We start from the raw sequence: 21,189 nt of genomic DNA, 5'->3' as shown, positions 1-21,189 counted from the left end.
CTAATTTTGGTATCGATACTAAGGGTGAGTACTGATACTTAGTAGTCAGTATCAATACTAAAAGGCTTAGTATCGGTACCATCATCTTGAATTGGGTAAGAAACCCAATTTGATCAAGGGGGTTTGGGAAGGGGTCTAATAGCGCTAGAACTCCACTAAATAAAACTACAAGTAAGAACAATTAATGAATGCAGCTACAACTAGAAACGATATGAATTAAGATGAAATAAAACTAGTCATTGTATGATGCTCGGGAAAAAGCCAGGACACCCAAGTTACTCAAGCATGATGATGATCGTCTTGCATGTTTAGAATATCTGGATATATCTCAGCTAGTGCCAAGGCACTTTAGTGCTGATTTTCGATGCAGTTTTGGTTCTCACTCAAGATACCCAAGGGTATTATAGGTAGGCTAGAGGGGTGTGCGTCCTGAGATGCAGAACCCTTCGACCACACCATGATGCCTACCTAAACTTTGCATGTTAACGTTTTCGTATCTTTATACCTTTGGATGCTAGCATGTTTATGCAGTAAATATTCATAGTATAGTATGATTATTAGTGTGCCATTGAGCTTGTGAGCTCAGCGTTAGAAATTTATTTTCGTGTGCAGGTTCTTAAGAGACCTCTCAAGGAGAACTATTACCATAAGTGTTTATAAACTTATCAAGGCACTAGAGTACGTCTTTAGTCTATTTAGAGGACATGTACAATTTATAGACCTTTATGTATTCGAGTCGTAACTTTTTATTTTTGAAATACTTGATATGTATTATTTTAGGATGTATTGGGAGCTCCCGTATTTGCGAACTTAAATATTTATGTTTTCCATTTATGGTTTATGATATTATATATTTTGGATGATGCTTTCATACTTTGTTTTGAAAAGGAAAATTTTGGGTTAGCCACTTCGGTGGTCTCGTATGATGCTTTAATCCTTTGATCTTCAGGTCAGATCGGATTAGGGTGTTACAGGGTCCCATTGATTTTTTTTTTTTGTAAAAGTGAGAGGGCCTTAAATACCATTAAACCCAAAAAAATATTGTCCACTTTTATTTTATAAATTTCTAAAACAATTTTAATGAAAATTGTGAAAACAATTTTTATGTTCTCAGATTCACTTATTTTGTTTTCATTTTCGAAAAATGCATTTTCTAAGTTCACAATTAAACATGTTTTCTTCCCCTCTTTTTTTAGAAAATAATTTTCTAAAAATAAAATTAAATATAAATAAATTTGTTAATCATTTACAACTTTAAATGCAACATATTTGGATTTATATTTAGATGCAACATTTTGCATTGGTACTAAATCAAATTACATCAAATACATTCAATAGTATAGATTATATTGTTTTACTAGTAGTTCTTAATTAACTTCATATTTAGATTTTATATGTATATTCATTCCCTAAACTACTAATAGACACCCATAAATCCGTCTAAACATGCTTGAATTCACAACTTATAATACTTCAACAAATCAATATTAATTGAGCTAAGACAACCCAATCCACGAAAAAGTATACTAAGCAAGTAGCTAAGGGAAAAATGGAGGTGTTGCAGGAACCAAGTCAAAGGTGGAAAAGCAAAACATATTGGATAGGATGCCAGAGCACAAGGCCTGCTTGTAGTATAGTTTATCCCCTTTACCCCCTTTCTACATTGCTTCCACTGTGCTATGTGTTCCTAAACAACATCATTCGGATTGTGCACAAACACAAAGAAAACTACACCTTAGCTCCTATAGCTAATTTTTGGATGCTAGAATTTAAGTATCCCTATTGTGCTTTTTCTCATCGAGCCTTTTGTAACCATGAGATCTATGCCTTGCACGATGTTTCACCTCGCGGTCTTCAGAAGAATCAGTCTCTTCGTACCTGTGCCTCGAATGTCTGCATCTTTTTACATCTTTTTTATCTGAGTGCTCAGGACATTCAACACTATTTCCACAGTCGTAGAGTCCAATGACTTCGTCCAGGTTTCCTGAGCTTTTCCTCCTATTATGATGATGGTTTTCTCCATCACTGACACTACTCAAGTCCTTCACAAGTGAATCTGCAACGTGAGTTTTGTTCTTGCTATGGTGTCTTGCGCCTTTTCCTCGGCTGTGGTGTGTTTCGCTGTCTCTGTCTCCATCCAACTGATCTCCATCATCTTCGTGAGTTCGGACACCACTGTCTCCATGGTCATCTCGATATTCCCCTTTACTCCGATGCCTTCTCCTTTTCCTGCTCTGGCAATGGAGATGTTCTCTGTCTTCATCTCCGTTCCTATCAGCCAAGTATTCTGGGGAATCACTCTGCCATTTTGTCTTTTTCTTAGCACGATCATGGCGCCTAATTTGATCGGTATCTCTAGTGCCATCTATGTCACTATCTGAATAACCTCCATCAGAACTGGTATCAGGGATTCTCTCACTGCTCTGTTCCCATTTTGAACTCGTGTTTCGTCGATCACATCTTCCATCTAAACCTTTTCTTTGTTTTATGTCATTACTCTTGCCCCTTTCTCTCGATCTTGATCTTCTGGATCGTTGCCTATAACAATTCAGAGAATTATGAGAAATATAACAAACCCAAACAGATGTATGGAAATGGACTTTCAACTTAAACCCGAAAGAGTAAAATAAACCTATGCTGACAAATAGAAATTTATAATCCAGTCATTAAACTACAATTAACACGTAAGAATTTGTATTAGCAATATACCAGACTAACACAAAGCATAAGTAATAAACAAAACCAAAGTAGCACCTATCATCATCTGATTTTCCCTTGCGGTTAGGGTTCCTTGAATGCCCCGAATTCCCTTGCTCTATCTGTATCTCAAACTCAGCCTCATCAGCATATCCAAATAGAGCCGCCATTTTTTCCACCCAATATCTTGGGGGTGGTTTGTCCAAATCTGCCCATTCATAGTCTCCACCAGGGTTCCGGAAACAGTGGATGAAATTGCAGGCAGTTCCACGAGAACATGTCTGTTAATATAAGACAAACAGGTTACACATGGAAGAGAGCTCTTTCAGAGCTAGCATCAACAATAAAACACAGATTTTGATGGTCCTTTTCTTTTTCCCCAAATCTCAAACCAATATATCAGGCACGGTGGCGAATTCAACAGAAGCCAATGAAGAAAAAAAGGGAGTTCTGCTGTACGGCAGCCTAATTTAAGGCTAGGGAACGAAAGAGAATGGGTTCAACCGAAAATGTTATGCCCCTTCCCTGCTGTTCCTTAGCCTTAAATTAGGCTGCCGTCCCTTGTACATTCCCAGAAAAAAACCTAACTAGTGCTACATGAAATTAGGATGCTGGAATTACCTTCAATCTTGACTTCATAAACTCCCCACAAATGGCAACCTTCCATCTGGCAATGTTGACAAACTCACATTTTACCTATCATGACCCATCATCCAGAAAAAGACATCTAAAAAGTTAGGCTTATAAACAGAGCAAGAATTTAAAAAAACCAAATAAATAAATAAGGACCCATGGATATGGTTTTGGTTTTATATTCTTAACAGCTGCCCATGCATATAGGCATCTATAGAATGAATTTGAATTTAAATAGGGGACATATGTCTACTGTTACGTGATATCAAAAAATAAGAACTTCAGTTTGTTTGTTTCTGCTTTTCAGTTTTTCTTCTGTGTCTGTCAACTTTAGAGTTTAGATACAAAAACCAAAGCCAAATTGGATATTATCAGAAGTGGAATTTACCCCTTAATTCTGCTTTTGAGCATTTAATTTGTTTTATTTCTCTTTTCAGGCCGTATATCAACTTCAAGAAAGTATGTTTTAAATTTTATAAACATAAAATAAGCATATATAATAAGTGTTTATGTTAAGGCTTTACTTGGCTATAGTTTTTACTACTTGCTTTTGAAGAAAATACTACAAACAAAAGCAAGGGTCGATAGAAAATCATAAGACCAACTAAAATCAACACTAAATCCTATATATACACACAAAAGTTAAAACACGAATTTGTTCTGCGAAAATTACATTTACAAATTTTAATTCTTCAAATACAATGCTTGCTTTTCTTTCCAAAACCTTTTTTCCCGTTCTCACTTCTAGGAGTGAAAGGTGGTACCCATACTAATTCAATTTCTACAGAACCCACGACTGAACTAAAGTTTTCAGTTTTCTTCTAAACTCTAGTAGTAATGCCACATAACTAAACCTAAAGATAATCAATTACCTGTTTGCCAGCAAAGTATCTCCCATTGATTGACTCATAAGCAAGGACAGCTGATTCTAGCGATTTATATTGCACATAAACATTTCCCCTCAAGTGGAATGAACCGTTTTTACACACCTGAAAAAAGGTCAGAATCAATAATCTGAAAAGAAAGAGAAGAAAATAAAACAGAAAAGAAGCTCCTGCCACAAAAACAGAGCTAAAAAAGCATGCACAATCGTCTTGAAAACTGACCAAAGGTTGTAATTTCAAGTTGAAAGAAGAAAGAAAGGGAAAACATTTTTATCAGCTTTTGGTTAAATTGTGACTGTACTTATTAATCAAAATCCCTAGGAAAATATCTGAGAACTTAATGTTAAAAAGGAAAAGCAAATTGCAGAATGCTACACTTTATAGGTCAGCTTGAAAGCAAGAGGCAGGAAGTGCGGCTTGCAACCTTAAAATTTACAATTTCTCCAAATTTTAAGAACTCTGTGTTCACATCCTCATAAAATTCTTCATAACACTGTTCAATCTCTTCATCTGTATACTGAAAAATAGAAAACATAACAGCCAAGAAATATTAGCAATGGCATCTTCAAATAAAAGAATATATTAAACTAGCAGTGGCATCTTCAAATAAAAGAATATATTAAACATGCAAATCATATATCTATAGCTGCATTCATTTACAAGTCATTCGTCAAGAATAGTTGCAGTGAGACCAGCTATAGTTTGAGAAGATAAATAAATGGAATAACACAATACGATAACTATGCTCAATAAATCACTAGTGAATCTAACCCTATATACTCCTTGTATCTGCATAGCAACACACAGACAACACTTGTATCTGTATATAAAGCAGAAAATAGTTGTCAGGAGAACCAACGTTACAGGCATGTTCCGTAAACAGATAGATCAGTCATCTATGTTGAAATTTAAGAAGAGCAGAAATTTAGTCTGCATAAAAACCCCAACTAAATATATACTAAAAATATATTTTCCCTTTTAAACCAAATTCATTGAAAATAATTATGTTACTCATTTCCCTATTCTTTGAATTAAGTTTTTCATATAATCAACATATAAAACTATTCTTCGTACCATTTCTTGCATGCTTAAACAAGCACTGTTTCCTAGATTTTATTAAAACCATTCAAGTTTCAAAAGTACATGAAACAAAGCTATACTTACCATGAGAAACAAATCTAATCTAGAGATGAATGCAATCACTAATCAAAAAATAAAATAAAGAAAAGTGATAGGAGAGGCTCACTAAAGAACAACTATTTTATAAACAGCTAGGGTTAACTAGCATTGCATTGATTAGACTACAACTACTACAAAACAGCTAGCACACTTCCCTCTTATAAACCAAACTGTTCACTTGCTCCTTAAAATCTAAAACCTAATATAAGTACTGAGACAATAAAACTTTATTTTAAAACCAACTTAACTTGTAGCTTAATTTTTTCACACCAATGTAAGTATTGGGTTAAGCTAGGAACAACAAATGTTGTCTTCATCACAAAAGCCATCTGATGTAATGCAGAATCCATTAGACTATTAGAAAATAGCAAATTATTAAGTCTAACACTGAGATAACATTTTTAACAAAACGTCCAAGGCATTTTGAATATACCAAGTATGACCAACATAATCATAACTTTCCTTCTCCTTGTGATCTGCACTAAAACAACCTGGAAAAGACTACTTGTGCACCATGCAACAACTTGACAGTACTTACACCCTAACAGTAAAATGTGGTCTAACAGTCAAATTCCCCCTCTTCTAAGAAATGTCTGGAGTAAGAGAACGCCAATTGCACTTATATACAATTTGTGTTGTTCCCTGCATTCCAAACTGAGAGAGTAATGCCAAAAAATAGCTAGAAATTGCAATAACCATTGCAAGTTGAATCAATTAGTTTTGAAGGAGCAATAACCATAACTGGAACAAGATTGCATTTGTGTAACCGTGAGAATTTATTCCTCATAAGTCATAACAACTTGAATTATATAATAGTTACGGATTACTACAAGACTAGTCAATACAAAATGTCAATAAAAATAACTGTCTTACCTGATAATTAGTGCAACATGTATTAAAATTATGAGCACAATGATTGTTCTAATACTATAGTATATTAAGGCAAAATAGGAAAGTGGAAACAAGAAAGTAGAAATGGCACAAATGAAAAAAGGGAAAACTAAAAAAAGTAGTGTAATATGATCAAAGAACAAGATAATCATTCCCGTCTAAAGTAAGTAGGATACGTATTAGCTATTAGTTTCAACTCCAACCAATCAACCAATGCCAAAACCAAGAACCTGCACAGAAGTGACTCCATGCATCTCTGATTTAAGTTAAGGAAACTAAATAGAAAGTAAATATAATCTGATTTAAGTTTCTAACTATGATATACCAGTAAAACAATTTTAAGCAATTCAGAAAATGGAAAAGTCAAAAAACCTAAAACAATGAAGATTCCAGAAAGCCAAAACATTAACCAATGGCATAAAAAATTAAGACCATGCATTATTTTAAAAGCATAATTTGAAGGCATACTTATGTGCCTTCAGGTCTTTGCAGTTGTAAAAATATTGCAAATTCTGGTTTCATAGGGAAAAGATCCCAAAATATAAATGGATATTGCAGTATGGAAGTAGATTCATGATGACAGGATAATTTTTTTTTTTTTTTTGATAGAAGGATAATTTTTTTTTTTTTTTTGATAGAATATGATGACAGGATAATTATCAGGATACAAGTGACAAGGATCGGTTGAAGGCAGCATTTACAGACCTCAAGTCCCTCGTCCTGCTCCAACGCAAGGCCAGGACCATTGTACATGTTCCTCATGAGCAGCGTGCATGATTTATCAGGGTAAAAATGAACTCTACTGCAGCGCTGACCAAATCGACAAGTTCCAGTCTTTAAGTGGAAAGGACAATGAGCTTTATCCTATCAAAATTAAAAGCATGAGGGTTAGAATGATGATATCTAACTAAGCCAATAATGAACTCCCACCTAGAAAATAAATAGTATCAAGAGAGCATAAGTATGGTAGAAATCCACACGAGAAGAAAGTTCGCGTAAAAATCATATTTAGCACTTCAAAGAGATGAATATTGGACCTGTTCAGTTCCAAAGTTAGGTACTTCTTTGGCAACACTCTCTAGCACCAGTTGTGCTGATGATGCATTCAGGTAGTCTGAAAAAGCTTCATATTGTGGAGGAAGAGGATTTGATGTTGGCCTATCAGCGTCCTGTGTGAAAAATTCTTCAAGATTCAAACTGTCGCCAAATCAGAAAATAAAATGTAGCATGAAACAAATAACTCATGAGTGACTGTCATAATTTTACCTCAGCTTTACTCTTTTGGTTTGCTTCTCCTTTTGGAACTCTAACTTTCTTTTTCTTGATAGTGATCTCATTTCCTTGCCAGATAATTTCAGCAGGCCCTTCTTCTACATATTCCCAATCATCATCCATCTCTTCCTGACAACCATATGTGGATGTAAACAACCCATTGATAAATAATAAACAAAACCATGTTCAGGTTCTTTCGGATTCAATTCAGAACAATCAAACAAAGTTCCCCTATAAGAATATGAATATAAGTAACTCATCCTGGCAGTCAGTTTCCTCAAAGAGCAAACCAAAGAAAATTAACCAACCAAAAGGGTGATGCATATACCGACTCCTCTTTTTTTTAATAGCCTGAGTGATTATAAGGAATTATCCATTCAGAATTTTCTTAATCAATTGACAATGCACAAACACCTAGCAGAGCAACTTTTCGAACCCAAGACCGGAGAACAATATTTTCTTTTACCACTTAGCCCAATGGGTTCATACTAACTCCTCTTTTGACACAGTTTTCTTAGAAAATAGAGTCATCTCTAACCTAAGATTTTCCCCTTTCCTTTCCTAAAACATCACTAAAAAAAACCAAGAATGATAAAATCATAGAGAGAAGCTGAATACACAAACCTGTTTCTGCTGTTGTTCGTTGTCATCCTCCTTCAGATCATTCTTTCGCATCTCCTCTTCTTCCTCCTCTTGTTGAGCTTTTCTCTTAATCTCCATAGCCTGTATCCAGGCTCTCTCCCTCTCTTGGAACTCCTTCAATGCCATCTCGCTCCTCTTTCGCTCCTCTTCCTCCTCTCTGGCAATCCTCTTTTGCTCCTTGGGGTCGTTGAGCCTGGCCTCTTCCGCATCCCTCTCCTTCTGCGCTGCCTCCTTCCTCCGCTGTTTCCTCTGCATCTTCTTCCATTCTTTCCTCTTCTCTTTTCTGCTTTTTTTCTCGATTGGATGATTCTCTGTTTTCACTCCTCCTTCCTCTTGTATCGAAGTTGCTGCTGCTGCTTCAGCTTCAGCTTCAGTTTCAATCTCGGCTTCACTCATTGTTTTTGTTAACAGTTGTTTCCCTGCCTCTGTTTCGATATGTTTATGTACAATACTTTTTTCCCAAATCTCACAAAACCATTCGCTTCAAAATTTTAATCAACATTCACAAATAAATATAAGGTACATTTCTAGTTTAATACTTAAATTATTAGTTTTATTTCATTTTAATACATAAACTTTTAATTTTTTTAAAATCATATAATATTTAATTTTTATTTCGTTTTAGTATATTATTGTTAAAAATTTAACTTGATCTGCGTGTGACACATTTTTTATTGGTAAATTTCATCATTCATTACTCAATTATCGTCTCTCTCTTATTTTGGTCACTAAATTTCATTTTTTAAATTTTTAATTGTTTAACTTTCAAATTACTCATAATTTAATCACTCTAACTTTCAATTTTATTTTTTATTTTTAATATATATTAATAAAAAATAATAAAAATTTCATGACACAAAAATTATTAATAAAATAAATTAGAGTAATTAAAATATGAGCAATTTAAAAGCTAAGTTGTTAAATTGAAAATTTTTAAACTTTAGCACCAAACTAGGAGTGATAAGGTAGTTGAATGATGAATGATGTATTTTACCCATAAAAGGTGGTGTTATGTTTTTAACGGCGATATGCTAAAATAAAACAAAAACTAAACGTTATATATAGTTTTAAAAAAATAAAAGTTTTGATACTAAAACAGATCAAAATTGATAGTTTAAATATTAAATGTATAATTTACTCTAAATGTAATTCACAATAAAGTTTATATGTTTTACTTTATTAAATACTTTATATACTCTTGTTAGATCTGGCCATATTAAATTGACATTAATATAGAGTTATTAAATGGTTTTACATATGTACAAATCAAACAACTTAATAGTATGTAAATTGTTATTCTTTTTTGAGGTGTCCGGTTTGAACATAATTAATATCATGGATATAAGTGTGTGTGTTGTACAAAAAAGTTTAGGTCAGGAGTAGCTCCCCCAGTCCAGGGCCAGGGTATACCTATGATCCTATAGAGATTTACATAGGAAGGATATAAGTGTTTAATATAAAAGAATCGAGAGTTATATTCGAACAGATATTATCATGTACTTACCCTATATTAATAAAAAAATAGTTTTAGTGATAAAAATATTATTTTTTTCCAGATAATTCAAATATGAGCTATTTTATTTGTGGAGTGTGTATTTGTTGTTAACAACTAAGAATATTCTAAACAATTACTAATTTATAATCATCTCCGATTATTAAAAAATTGATATTAGTTTAACTAAATAAATTAAAAAGTATTAAAATATTTATAATTTTAAATTTTAAAATTATCATTTTGATATTACTTTTATCTTCTCATATTTTTATTAAAATAAATAAATAAAACATACAAAACTTATTGCTTGAGTTTCTAACATATTTAACATATTATGTGAAAAAATATTTTTTAAAAATATTTTATGTAAAAATATTAAAAAAAATTAAATACAATGTTTTACATTTTTTAATTGTTTTCAATTACACCCATATTGTTTTATTTTTTCTAAATTATATATTTTATAATAATAGTTAAATAATTAATGATATAAATAAAACGTTAAATTGATATGAGATGTAATTTAACATAGACTAAAATAGTGGAACGACAAAGACATTATCTTAAACAAAATTAATTCATCGTATTCATCTTGTAACTCATTAAAAGAATATGAATTTAATTCATTTAAGTTAGAAGATACATCTTGCACTTTAAGAGTCATAAAGCATACCACCTTTAGATTGGGGAGGAGATTTAAACTTGATAGTTCTTATTTCATGTCACAGTGAAGTTCTTCAAGTTTATCCCAAAGCTCCTTGACATTTGAGTATGAATAAATGCTTTCATATACATCAGAACCAAATGCGCAAAATAAAATGTGCATGACCATTGCTTATTGTTGAACGTTCTTTCGTTCTTAGTCACTCCACTCATTCATCTTCTTCATTGGAGAAAAGTAGTCATTCATGATCATATCTCATGCTCCAAGATCAATGAATTGAATGAATAACTTCATTAAGTTTTTTTAATGATCATAGTTAGCCAAGTACGAAGGCTTGTCGATCGGTTAAGAGTCTTCTACATAGAATGAGCCGAAAGTGGAAGTCATCTTATTGGCTGAATAAGAAATTGATGGAGCTCTTCTAGGATCTTCACAAGGTTGTTATACCATCGATTGTGGCCCGCTTTGATACCAATTGTTTAGATTTATGAGGCTCTAATGATCAATCGAAAAAGTACCAAGAGGATGTTAATTGGTTTTTTAATGATTTTGGGTATGGAGGAGAAAGGACAAGAAAATTTGACCTAAGATTTAAAGTGATTCAATTTCCTCAATAAATTCTACATCTAATACATTAACTGCATACTAAGGATTTCTAACAAATTTACTGATTTGTTCTTTCTTTTTCCAGGCTCAATAGTAACTTTTAAAAATCTTTATCTTTTTAAAGGCTAAGATAGAATCACTCCCCTTTTTACAAGAGGATAAAGAAGTGTAAACAAGAAAATCTCACAATGTAGGTGTATACAAAATTTAAGCTTACAAACACTAAGTACAATAGAAAATATAAAATAAAGAATGAAAGTGCATTTTTTATCTTGATTTCTTAGATAGGAGTTGTAACCTTCTTCAAATGTTCTTATGTTATTTTTATAAGTTGGAATAAGTTTGTAGTTTTGTCTAACCATTGGAGACGTTTTGGAGTTATTTGGAAATTAATTTTTGCAAAACAAAACAGCCTGGAATAACGAGTATCGGTATTCGGGCTTAGAGTATCGATATTGTCTTTATGATATTTAAATAAACTAACCATCAAAGACCGTTGGGCTTGACCAATATCGATACTACTGTGTAAAATAGTATTCATACTCCTAAAGTATCTATCGATTTTTCTTACTGAAATTTGAACATCTTGAAAAACAATAGGTAGTTGTTGCAACGGTCTTTTAGGTGGTCCCTGATTCGTACTTCAACTTGATTCGTGTGATTGAGTTGTCAATTATCATTTTTGAATTAGGTAGATTAAACACCTTAAACTTACCATTTTACTGGATCTGCATCTTACAATAGATTTTTCGGATTTGATAGTTACTTACAATCAAGGAATGATGAGCACCCTCGAATTGCCTATTTGGTACCACACAATTGTTCGGTTGTCTTAATTTTAAAAATTGACCTTTAAATAAAATTTTAAAAAATCGATTTGAATTACTTACCCCGAATAATTTTTTGAGATTTAAACGGGTTCTTAAAAAATAAAACTAATGTTTAAACAAATAAAAAATAAGTGATCAAATACTGCAAAACAATAAAAAATAGCAATGTATCGATTTAAATAAATAATAAATATAATTTAATAAAAAAAATTAAAAACAAATTGGGCATTAAATTGCATTAAGATTTAAATTAAGGGACAAAATTAAAAATAAAAGGACCAAATTGAACTCCCACAAAAACTGGAGGACGGGGAAACTGATTTACCCAAAAATTCCAAACTCACGCAGTTCACCCCCTTTGAACCGAACTGAATAGGGCTGGATCGCCCCTATATAAACTACAAAATTTAGTTTTATTCATTTTATATCTTTCTCAGAAACTTGCTCCCATAAATCCCCTCAACTCTTCGAAGCAAACAAGAAGCCGACGACCCCCTCTGGTGAACACCTCTACCCGGACCATCGCTTCGGCCACCACCCACAGTGGTCGGAGATCCTAAAACTAGCCTAAAGCACTCCTCTCACTAGCCCAAAATTGAATTCACTCACCAAATCCCTAAATAAGAAACCCCTTGATGTAGACCTGAGCATGCAAGATTCGGCCTTTACCTTCTTCGACGGTGTTTCTTCACTTTATAGGCGATCATTCGTCTCTTTGATGATGGGAAAAGCTAAGTGGTTTATCTCCTTCCTTATTTTATTTTTGTGTGGTTTTTAATGCTTCCCCTAATCTATTTCTATCTTTTTATAGGTTTTATAATAGGCTCGAGGTGCTCTAATTTCCTTTTAGACGAGAGATCTTGTCCTAAAATTTGTCGCTCCATCAAACGAGTTTACTTCCTTTTTCTTCGATTTTGTCCTTAATATAGAAATATGCTTTTTTTATTAGATCGTGTTTCTTTGGTTTGATCTTGTTTTGTATGTAAAAATGATGTGGATTTTATTTTTGTCATCTTCGATTTGGTTTGACTCTTTGCGATTGATTTCTGGATTTGTTACCCTTTTTGTTACAATCCAATTATTGTTTGGAAAGAAATATTTTCAGTCATTTGTGATGTTCGACGCATGTTGTTATCTACACCAGTGTATGGTCCTCACACGCTGTTACTCGATCGACAGATTAACTTTGGCATCCTCTAGTATCTTATTAATGTTTCTCGGCCATTGGATCAAGGGCCAGATCCAACGATCTAATATTGGTTGCGCATGGGACCTATCTTTATGGTTTTCTAAACCCGTTATTATATGATTTAGATTGTCCAATCATGGTTCGATCTAACATATTTGAGTCATGTAGTGTTTATGCTTAAATGATAAAACCCTAATCTTGCTGGGTCAGGAAGATTGGGCTCTTTGTTGGGCTTAGAGGGTGTAATATCCCAAAATTTTGACTATTGACCAAAATGTACGTTTTGAAAGATTAGTGGCCAAGTATAAATTTTGGAAAAGTTTAGGAATCAAAGTGTAATTTTTAAAAGTCATGTATTTTGTCACCGTAAATGAATATTTCACCCTAAGAATGATGTTTTCGTATGTTTCAGATTTTTTATTAGTATTTGTATAAAAGGCTATAAAGCGATAAAGTTCAAGAAAAATTCAGATAATCGGATCGAATTGGATTTTTGAGAAATGCTGAAGGATAATAGGAAAAGGTTAATATGTCATTTCCGTATCTTTTTTATTTATAGAATTAACATGAACTATTGTATTTAAGTTGATTTTTCATGTTAAATCGGACCGTTGGATTAAAATAGCAAGATTGTAAATTCAGGAAAACTACAAGGGTAATGTTGTAAAAAGATGAATATATTCATATTTGACTTGATGATGTAAGGATGATGATATGATTATGTGGCATTGTAAAAAGATTAGTGTCCAAAGTATAAAATTTGGAAAAGTTTAGGAACAAAAGTGTAATTTTTAAAAGTTATGTATTTTGGCCCCGTAAATGAATATTTCACCCAAGAATGATATTTTTGTGGGTTTTAGATTTTTGATTCGGAATGTGTATAAAAGGCTATAAAGCGATAAAGTTCGAGAAAAAATTCAGATAATCGGATCGGATCGGATCAGATTTTTGAGAAATGTTAAGGATAATAGGAAAAGGTTAATATGTCATTTCCATATTTTTTATTTGTAGAATTTAACATGAACTATTGTACATAAGTTGTTTCTTCATGTTAAATCGGAACCGTTAGATTAAGATGGCAAGATTGTAAATTTGGGAAAACTACAAGGATAAAGTTATAAAAAGATGAATATATTTCTTCATATTTGACTTGATGAAGTAAGGATGATAATATGATTACGTGGCATTGTAATTTATCAAGGGATTTTAAGGGTAAAAATATCTTTTGGCATTAAATAAATTTTTAATTCATTTTAATTAGTTTTAAGCTAAGTGTATTAAGATATTATTAAGGAAAAATCAAGAAAACTCTTCAAATTCTCGTCATTGGCCGTAAATTCCATAGCTAGGTAAGAAAGCTTTTTTTTTTCAAGCGAATTCCTTAGGTTTTTGGATGAAAACCTAAAACAGAAAATTTATCTACATGAAATTCTTTATCATTAGGTGTATTTTTTCATGCTTCCCTTGAATCTTTAGTTTCATGAATAGGATTGATGAAGGGAAACTTAAATTTTGATGATTTAAGGATAGATTTTGATGTAGTTAATGTTACGAGTCATTTCCATGCTTGAATGGTGATTGAAAACAATTAGAAATGGTTGAATCAAAGTTTTGTTAATTAGGGTTTTATGGAAAGTTGAAGATTAATTGAAATTGATTTGGATTTGATCGATATTGCATGAAAATGATGTTTGAGCTTGGATTCATGCGTGAATCAAGTTGGAAATCAAGCCTAAATACTCGATAACTTTCATTCATGAAGAAAATATGATGGAAAAATATTGAAAAATTCCCCTAAGGCTAGAAATGATGTGTGAATGATTCTAAATACTTTAGAATGTTGATTGGACCAATTTGGAAGTTTGTACAATTATAGGGACCAAATCAAAAATGATAAAAATCATGGGATTTATATGACAATTGTGTAAAAGTTGACATACTAAGCTTAAATGTATTGTTTGGATACTTGATTATGTCATTTGGTTCTTGAGTTTGAAGTTAAACGGCAATGAACCATTTTGAATAAATTGTAAATATTGGGATGAATTCTAAAAGAACTTCTCTCTTCTTTGCAAGTTTTTATAGTGGGCTCGAGGTTCTCTCGTTTCCTTTTAGACGAGAGATCTCGTCCCAAAATCGATGGCTCCATCGAAGGGATTTACTTCCCTTTCATTCAATTTTGTCCTTAATCTGGAAATATGCTTATTTTTTTTATTTGATTGTGTTGCTTTGGTTCGATCTTATTTTGCATGTAAAAATGACGTGGATTTGATTCTTGCCATTTTTAGTTTGGGTTTATTGTTTACGATTGATTTCTCGATTTGTTGCTATATTTTTTGTTTCGGTCCAATTATTGTTTGGAAAGAAATATTTCCATTTTTTCTGTGATGTTCAACACGTGTTGCTATCTTCGGTGATGTGTGGTCCTCGTGCCCCATTACTTGATCGGCTGATGAATTTTGGCATCCTCTAGAATCTCCTAGATGATTACTAGCCATTAGATCAAGGGGCCAAATTCAATAGTCCAAGATTGGCTACGCATGGGGCCTATCTCTAGGGTTTTTTAAACCCTAGTTATTAGGTGATTTAGAGCATCTAATCATGGCTCGATCTAATGGCTATGAGACATGCGACGCTGATAATTAAGTGAGAAAACCCTAATCTTGCTAGGTCAGACAGATTGAGCTCATTTTTGAGCTTAGTGGGTGAGCCTGCTAGGTCAGGCGGGCTTATCTCATATGGGCCTCGTTCCTTACACCTAGGATAGACCTTAGATGCTAAACTTTCCTTGTTGGACTGTGAGTTGAATTCTAGACCTTTGGACCATTCAGACTGGACCAGAAAATAAAATAAATAAATAATAATAATAAATATAATAATATTTACAATATATAAAATAAATATAATATATATATATGCTATGTTTTTAAAAAAAATATTATACTATATATATAAATATAAATACTATCTATATAATATATAAATATATAACATAAATATAATTAATATATATGTATATATACTATAATATATAATAATATATAAATAAAACAATATTAGAAGTTTGAAATAAATTCTCGGACGAAAATAGGTGTCTACAGTAGTATTAATACTAGAAAAAGAGTATCAATACTTCTCTTACTTTTGATATCAATACTGCAAGAACAATATTAGTATTGTTCATGTGGTATCGCTATTGTAAAAACAATGCCAGTTATTTTATGTTCAAATTCAAGTTTTATGGACTTTGAATTATTTTTCAAAAACTTTGAATAAATTCAATCAAGTCCAAAAAAAATTTCCCTTAATTTGTTATATCAAAATAGGTTTAACAGTTTATGATGTTATGTAGCATGAAAAATGACTTATTATGACTCCTTTCAACTTACATAAGGCTTAAATAATATTTAAGGGCCTTAGAGAGTCTTAAGGATAAAGTTGGGTGTCATTTTCGTGGAAAAAATAGAGTATTTTTGGTATTAATACTTAGGGAGTATCGATACTTCACAAAGCAGAAGTATCAATATCCAAAGTAAAGGTATCGATGCTGAATTATTTTCTCAAACATCAAACCTCAATTCAGTATCGGTACCTAGGATGGTATCGATACCCTAATATAGAAGTATAAATGCTCGACATAAGGGTATCGATACTATAAGACATTCTTAGAACATCAAATGTAAAACCATTATCTGTACCGAGATAGGGTATTTATACTGCCTTGTCGGTGTCGATGCTGAAGGGCTTAGTATCGATACCATCATACAATTTGTAACCTAACTTGGGGCTAAAGGCTCAGGAAGGGGTCTAGGACTACCAATATTTCTCTAATAAGCTTATAAGTGAGAACAATACATAACTACATTAAAAAATATAAGAATATTATGAAGTAAGATTCCATAAAACTTATGCTCTTGTTTGACACTTGGGAAACAACGAGGACACCCAAGTTACTTTAGCAAGTATGACAATCATCTTGCTTGATTAGAAATATCTTGATATATCTCAGCTAGTGCCAAGGCACTTCAGTTGGTAGTTGCGTGCAGATGCCTTGAGAACTTACAAGGAGTAAGTTAGCCAAGTGTTGTAATACCCCAAATATCAGGTCAGTGACTTTATTGAAAATATTTAAAATTTGAAGATTTATTTGAATAAATGATAAAAGATGAGAAAATGATTTAGAATAGTGTTTGAGACTAAGTTGTAACAATAGATAAATAAAGAGGGTATTTTGGTCCTTTAAAGGGAAATGAATTTAATATTCATTTTAATAAGGTATTAAAGTATGGAAAAGGGGAAAAACCTAAGTTATTTTCTCTCATTCTTTCCCGTGGAATAGCTCTCCTCCATAGCCAAAGGTAAAGTTCCATATGGCAAGTTTTTCCTTTTATTTTTGGTTTGTTTTTGAAACATTGAGCATCATAGAGGTTTAAAGAAGGATGAAATAAGATTAAAACTAAGAGATGGATGAATTAAGATTAAAACTAAGAGATGGATGAAATAATTGAGATTTAAGAAAAAGGGTTTTAGAATGATATGTTAGAATATGAGTTTTTATTGATGTTTACTAGCATGTTTGACTTGTCAAAGAAGTAAATAAGAGATTATAAGCATTGTATGAGTTTAAAAACATGTTAGAAAAAGTGATATGATTCTTAGATTAAAATGTTCTTTGGAGATGATTGATGTTATATGTAGCTAAATAAAGGAAAGTTAGTAAGGATAAGTAAAGAAGAGTTTAATAGTATTGTTGGGTGTAAACATAAGGAAATTTGGCTAAATTTGGGTAAGAATCGGGCTGAAAAATGGAAAATTTGGGTTAGGGTATCGGTATTGATAGGAAAGTACCGATACTATAGGCTTAAATTGGATGAAATCAGCCGATCAATATCGATACTGATGCAATTAGTATCGATAATGAGGGGGTGGTATCGATACCAATGATTACATAATGCAGAAAGGTATCGATAATGTAAGGGAGTATCGATACCATGGTAGGGGTACCTATACTATTGAGACGGGAATTATAGGATAAGTTGAAATTGTTATAGGAATTTAAATAATAGTACTTGTGAATATTATTAAAGTATAAATGTTAGGGAATATACTAACATTTAGTATGGTATATGTCTTTAATGGATGCTTGTGTATATCGTAATCAAGCTTTCGAGTTAAACAAAACAAAAGGCAAAGTACAGAAGTAATCACCTTTGCGTTGTGGATACAATAGCAAGGCAAGCTAGGTGAGTGCATTTATTATGTACCTATATGTTACGATAGTCATAGATGTGTAATTAATTGATATATGTATGGTGATTACCAAATGGCACTGAGTGTGCAAAAAGTTAAGAAATTCATAATAAGTTTATGAATTTCCGTATGGGCACTTTGTGTGCAAAATTAAGAAATTCATAATAAGTTTATGAATTTCCGTATGGGCACTATGTGTGCAAAAATAAGAAATTCATAATATGTTTATGAATTTTCGTATGGGCACTATGTGTGCAAAACTAAGAAATTCATAATAAGTTTATGAATTTCCGTATGGGCACTTTGTGTACGAAACTAGGAAATTCATAATAAGTTTATGAATTTTCGTATGAGCACTATGTGTGCAAAACTAAGAAATTCATAATAATTTTATGAATTTCCGTATGGGCACTATGTGTGCAAAACTAAGAAATTCATAATAAGTTTATGAATTTCTGTATGGGCACTATGTGTGCAAAACTAAGAAATTCATAATAAGTTTATGAATTTTCATATGGGCACTTTGTGTGCAAAACTAAGAAATTCATAATAAGTTTATGAATTTCCGTAAGGGCAATATGTGTGCAGAACTAAGAAATTCATAATAAGTTTATGAATTTTTGTATGTGCACTATGTGTGCAAAACTAAGAAATTCATAATAAGTTTATGAATTTCCGTATGGGCACTATGTGTGCAAAACTAATAAATTCATAATAAGTTTATGAATTTTTGTATGGGCACTTTGTGTGCAAAACTACGAAATTCATAATAAGTTTATGAATTTCTGTATGGGCACTATGTGTGCAAAACTAAGAAATTCATAATAAGTTTATGAATTTCTGTATGGGCACTATGTGTGCAAAACTAAGAAATTCATAATAAGTTTATGAATTTTCATATGGGCACTTTGTGTGCAAAACTAAGAAATTCATAATAAGTTTATGAATTTCCATAAGGGCACTATGTGTGCAAAACTAAGAAATTCATAATAAGTTTATGAATTTCCGTATGTGCACTATGTGTGCAAAACTAAGAAATTCATAATAAGTTTATGAATTTCCGTATGGGCACTATGTGTGCAAAACTAATAAATTCATAATAAGTTTATGAATTTTCGTATGGGCACTTCGTGTGCAAAACTAAGAAATTCATAATAAGTTTATGAATTTCCGTTTGGGCACTATGTGTGCAAAACTAAGAAATTCATAATAAGTTTATGAATTTTCGTATGGGCACTATGTGTGCAAAACTAATAAATTCATAATAAGTTTATGAATTTCCGTATGGGCACTTTGTGTGCAAAACTAAGAAATTCATAATAAGTTTATGAATTTCCGTAAGGGCACTATGTGTACAAAACTAAGAAATTCATAATAAGTTTATGAATTTCCTTATGGGCACTATATGTGCAAAATTAAGAAATTTATAATAAGTTTATGAATTTCTGTATGGGAACTTTGTGTGCAAAACTAAGAAATTCATAATAAGTTTATGAATTTTCGTACATGCACTTTGTGTGTAAAACTAAGAAATTCATAATATGTTTATGAATTTCTGTATTGGTAGTGGATGTGCAACCCACATAAATTATAATAAGTTTGTGAATTACCGTATTGGCACTACGTGTGCAAACTATAGAGTTTATAATGAATTGAATGAGTTAATTGATATTATGAATAATTATTAGAGTAGAAGCTATTCTAAAATAAAAAAAAACTAAATGCCTAACTGTGCATTTGGCAGAAAAGAGCCAATATTGCAAGTTAGAAGAAAGGTTAAATGCCTTTAGGATAAAAGATCAATGCCTAACAGTGCATTTTGGCAGAAAGATGCCACTAATACAAGGTAGATGAATAACTGTGCATAATTGGCAGGAAAGGATGCCATAAATGAAAATGTATAACAGTGCATAATTGGAATGGAAGGATGCCACAAATGAAAATACATAGCGGCATATTAATGGTATATAAGGCATCACTTATGATAATTATAAAAAATAAAGGACCATTTGGCACTTTAGTGCAATACATATACATTACTTTCTCATTTAACGTACATAGAGAAAATAAAGAATAATTGGGAAAATATACAGAAGGATAGGTATGCTGGACCTACTAAGAATAATTTTGATGATGGTATGAAAGAAATCTGGTTTAACGGAGAAGGATTTATCTGATCCTTATGGAGTATGCGATTAAATTGTATTTAAATAGTCATGAGATACTTATGTTTAAATTGAAAATTCTTTACAATATTATGTCTCACTAAGTAAATACTTGCTATCATCAATCTAAGTTTGACTCTCATCGGTAACAGTATGACAATCATGTTTATTTTGAAAATTTGCTGGCATGTAATCAAAATTAATAAAATTGCTTTGGAATTTAATTAAAGCAATAACTTTGGTAATATGTTTCAACTACTGTTTTATTGTTGTACTAAAATGTTTTGGTTTTAAATTTAGAAACAAAATTGTACATGTTTTTAAATGACAAAATGTTATAAAAAGTGATGTGACATCTGTATATCATGTACGGAAGGGTATATGGGAGATGGGTGTTACAGGTGTACATTCCGATGCAAAAATTTTGGATATCATCCTAAGTACCTGAGGGTACTATAGGTATGAAAAAAGGGTGAGAGTCCCAAGATACAGTAAACCCTTCGACCACACCATGATGTCTATCTTAGCATGTGTGATTAGTGTACTTGTATGCTTAGGCCTTTATCCGGTAGCATGACCATATGATGAACACATGCAGTATAGTACAATTATTTGTGTGACATTAAACTTGTGAGCTCAACATTCGAAAATAGTTTCTGTGCATAGATTTTAGGAGGATCATCGAGGAGCTTATCACAAAGATTGCATTCCAGACCATTCAAGGCTTGGAGTACATCTTGAGTTTATTTTAGAGGGGATGTACTATTTTTACACCCAAAAAAAATTGAGATT

The 21,189-nt window shown here is 32.0% G+C and overlaps 1 protein-coding gene across 1 annotated transcript; it reads right to left on the bottom strand.

Annotated features, from left to right (window-relative positions):
• Positions 1 to 1,605: 1,605 nt before the first annotated feature.
• Positions 1,606 to 8,667, bottom strand: LOC120125958 (zinc finger CCCH domain-containing protein 5-like). The gene is made up of 9 exons (XM_039144271.1): positions 8,175 to 8,667; positions 7,551 to 7,685; positions 7,322 to 7,453; positions 6,990 to 7,148; positions 4,639 to 4,731; positions 4,203 to 4,319; positions 3,319 to 3,393; positions 2,755 to 2,978; positions 1,606 to 2,538 (listed from the first exon to the last, which is right to left on the bottom strand). Exons 1-9 carry the CDS (start codon positions 8,592 to 8,594, stop codon positions 1,770 to 1,772), a joined length of 2,124 nt encoding a protein of 707 aa, XP_039000202.1. The 5' UTR covers positions 8,595 to 8,667; the 3' UTR covers positions 1,606 to 1,769.
• Between the last annotated feature and the right edge of the window lie 12,522 nt (positions 8,668 to 21,189).

The sequence above is a fragment of the Hibiscus syriacus genome, unplaced genomic scaffold (genome assembly GCF_006381635.1).
Source record: "Hibiscus syriacus cultivar Baekdansim isolate YM2019G1 unplaced genomic scaffold, ASM638163v2 tig00110450_pilon, whole genome shotgun sequence".
Taxonomy (NCBI): Eukaryota; Viridiplantae; Streptophyta; class Magnoliopsida; order Malvales; family Malvaceae; genus Hibiscus; species Hibiscus syriacus.
Note: the sequence above shows the minus strand (reverse complement) of the source record. Positions and strands in the feature narration are given on the sequence as shown.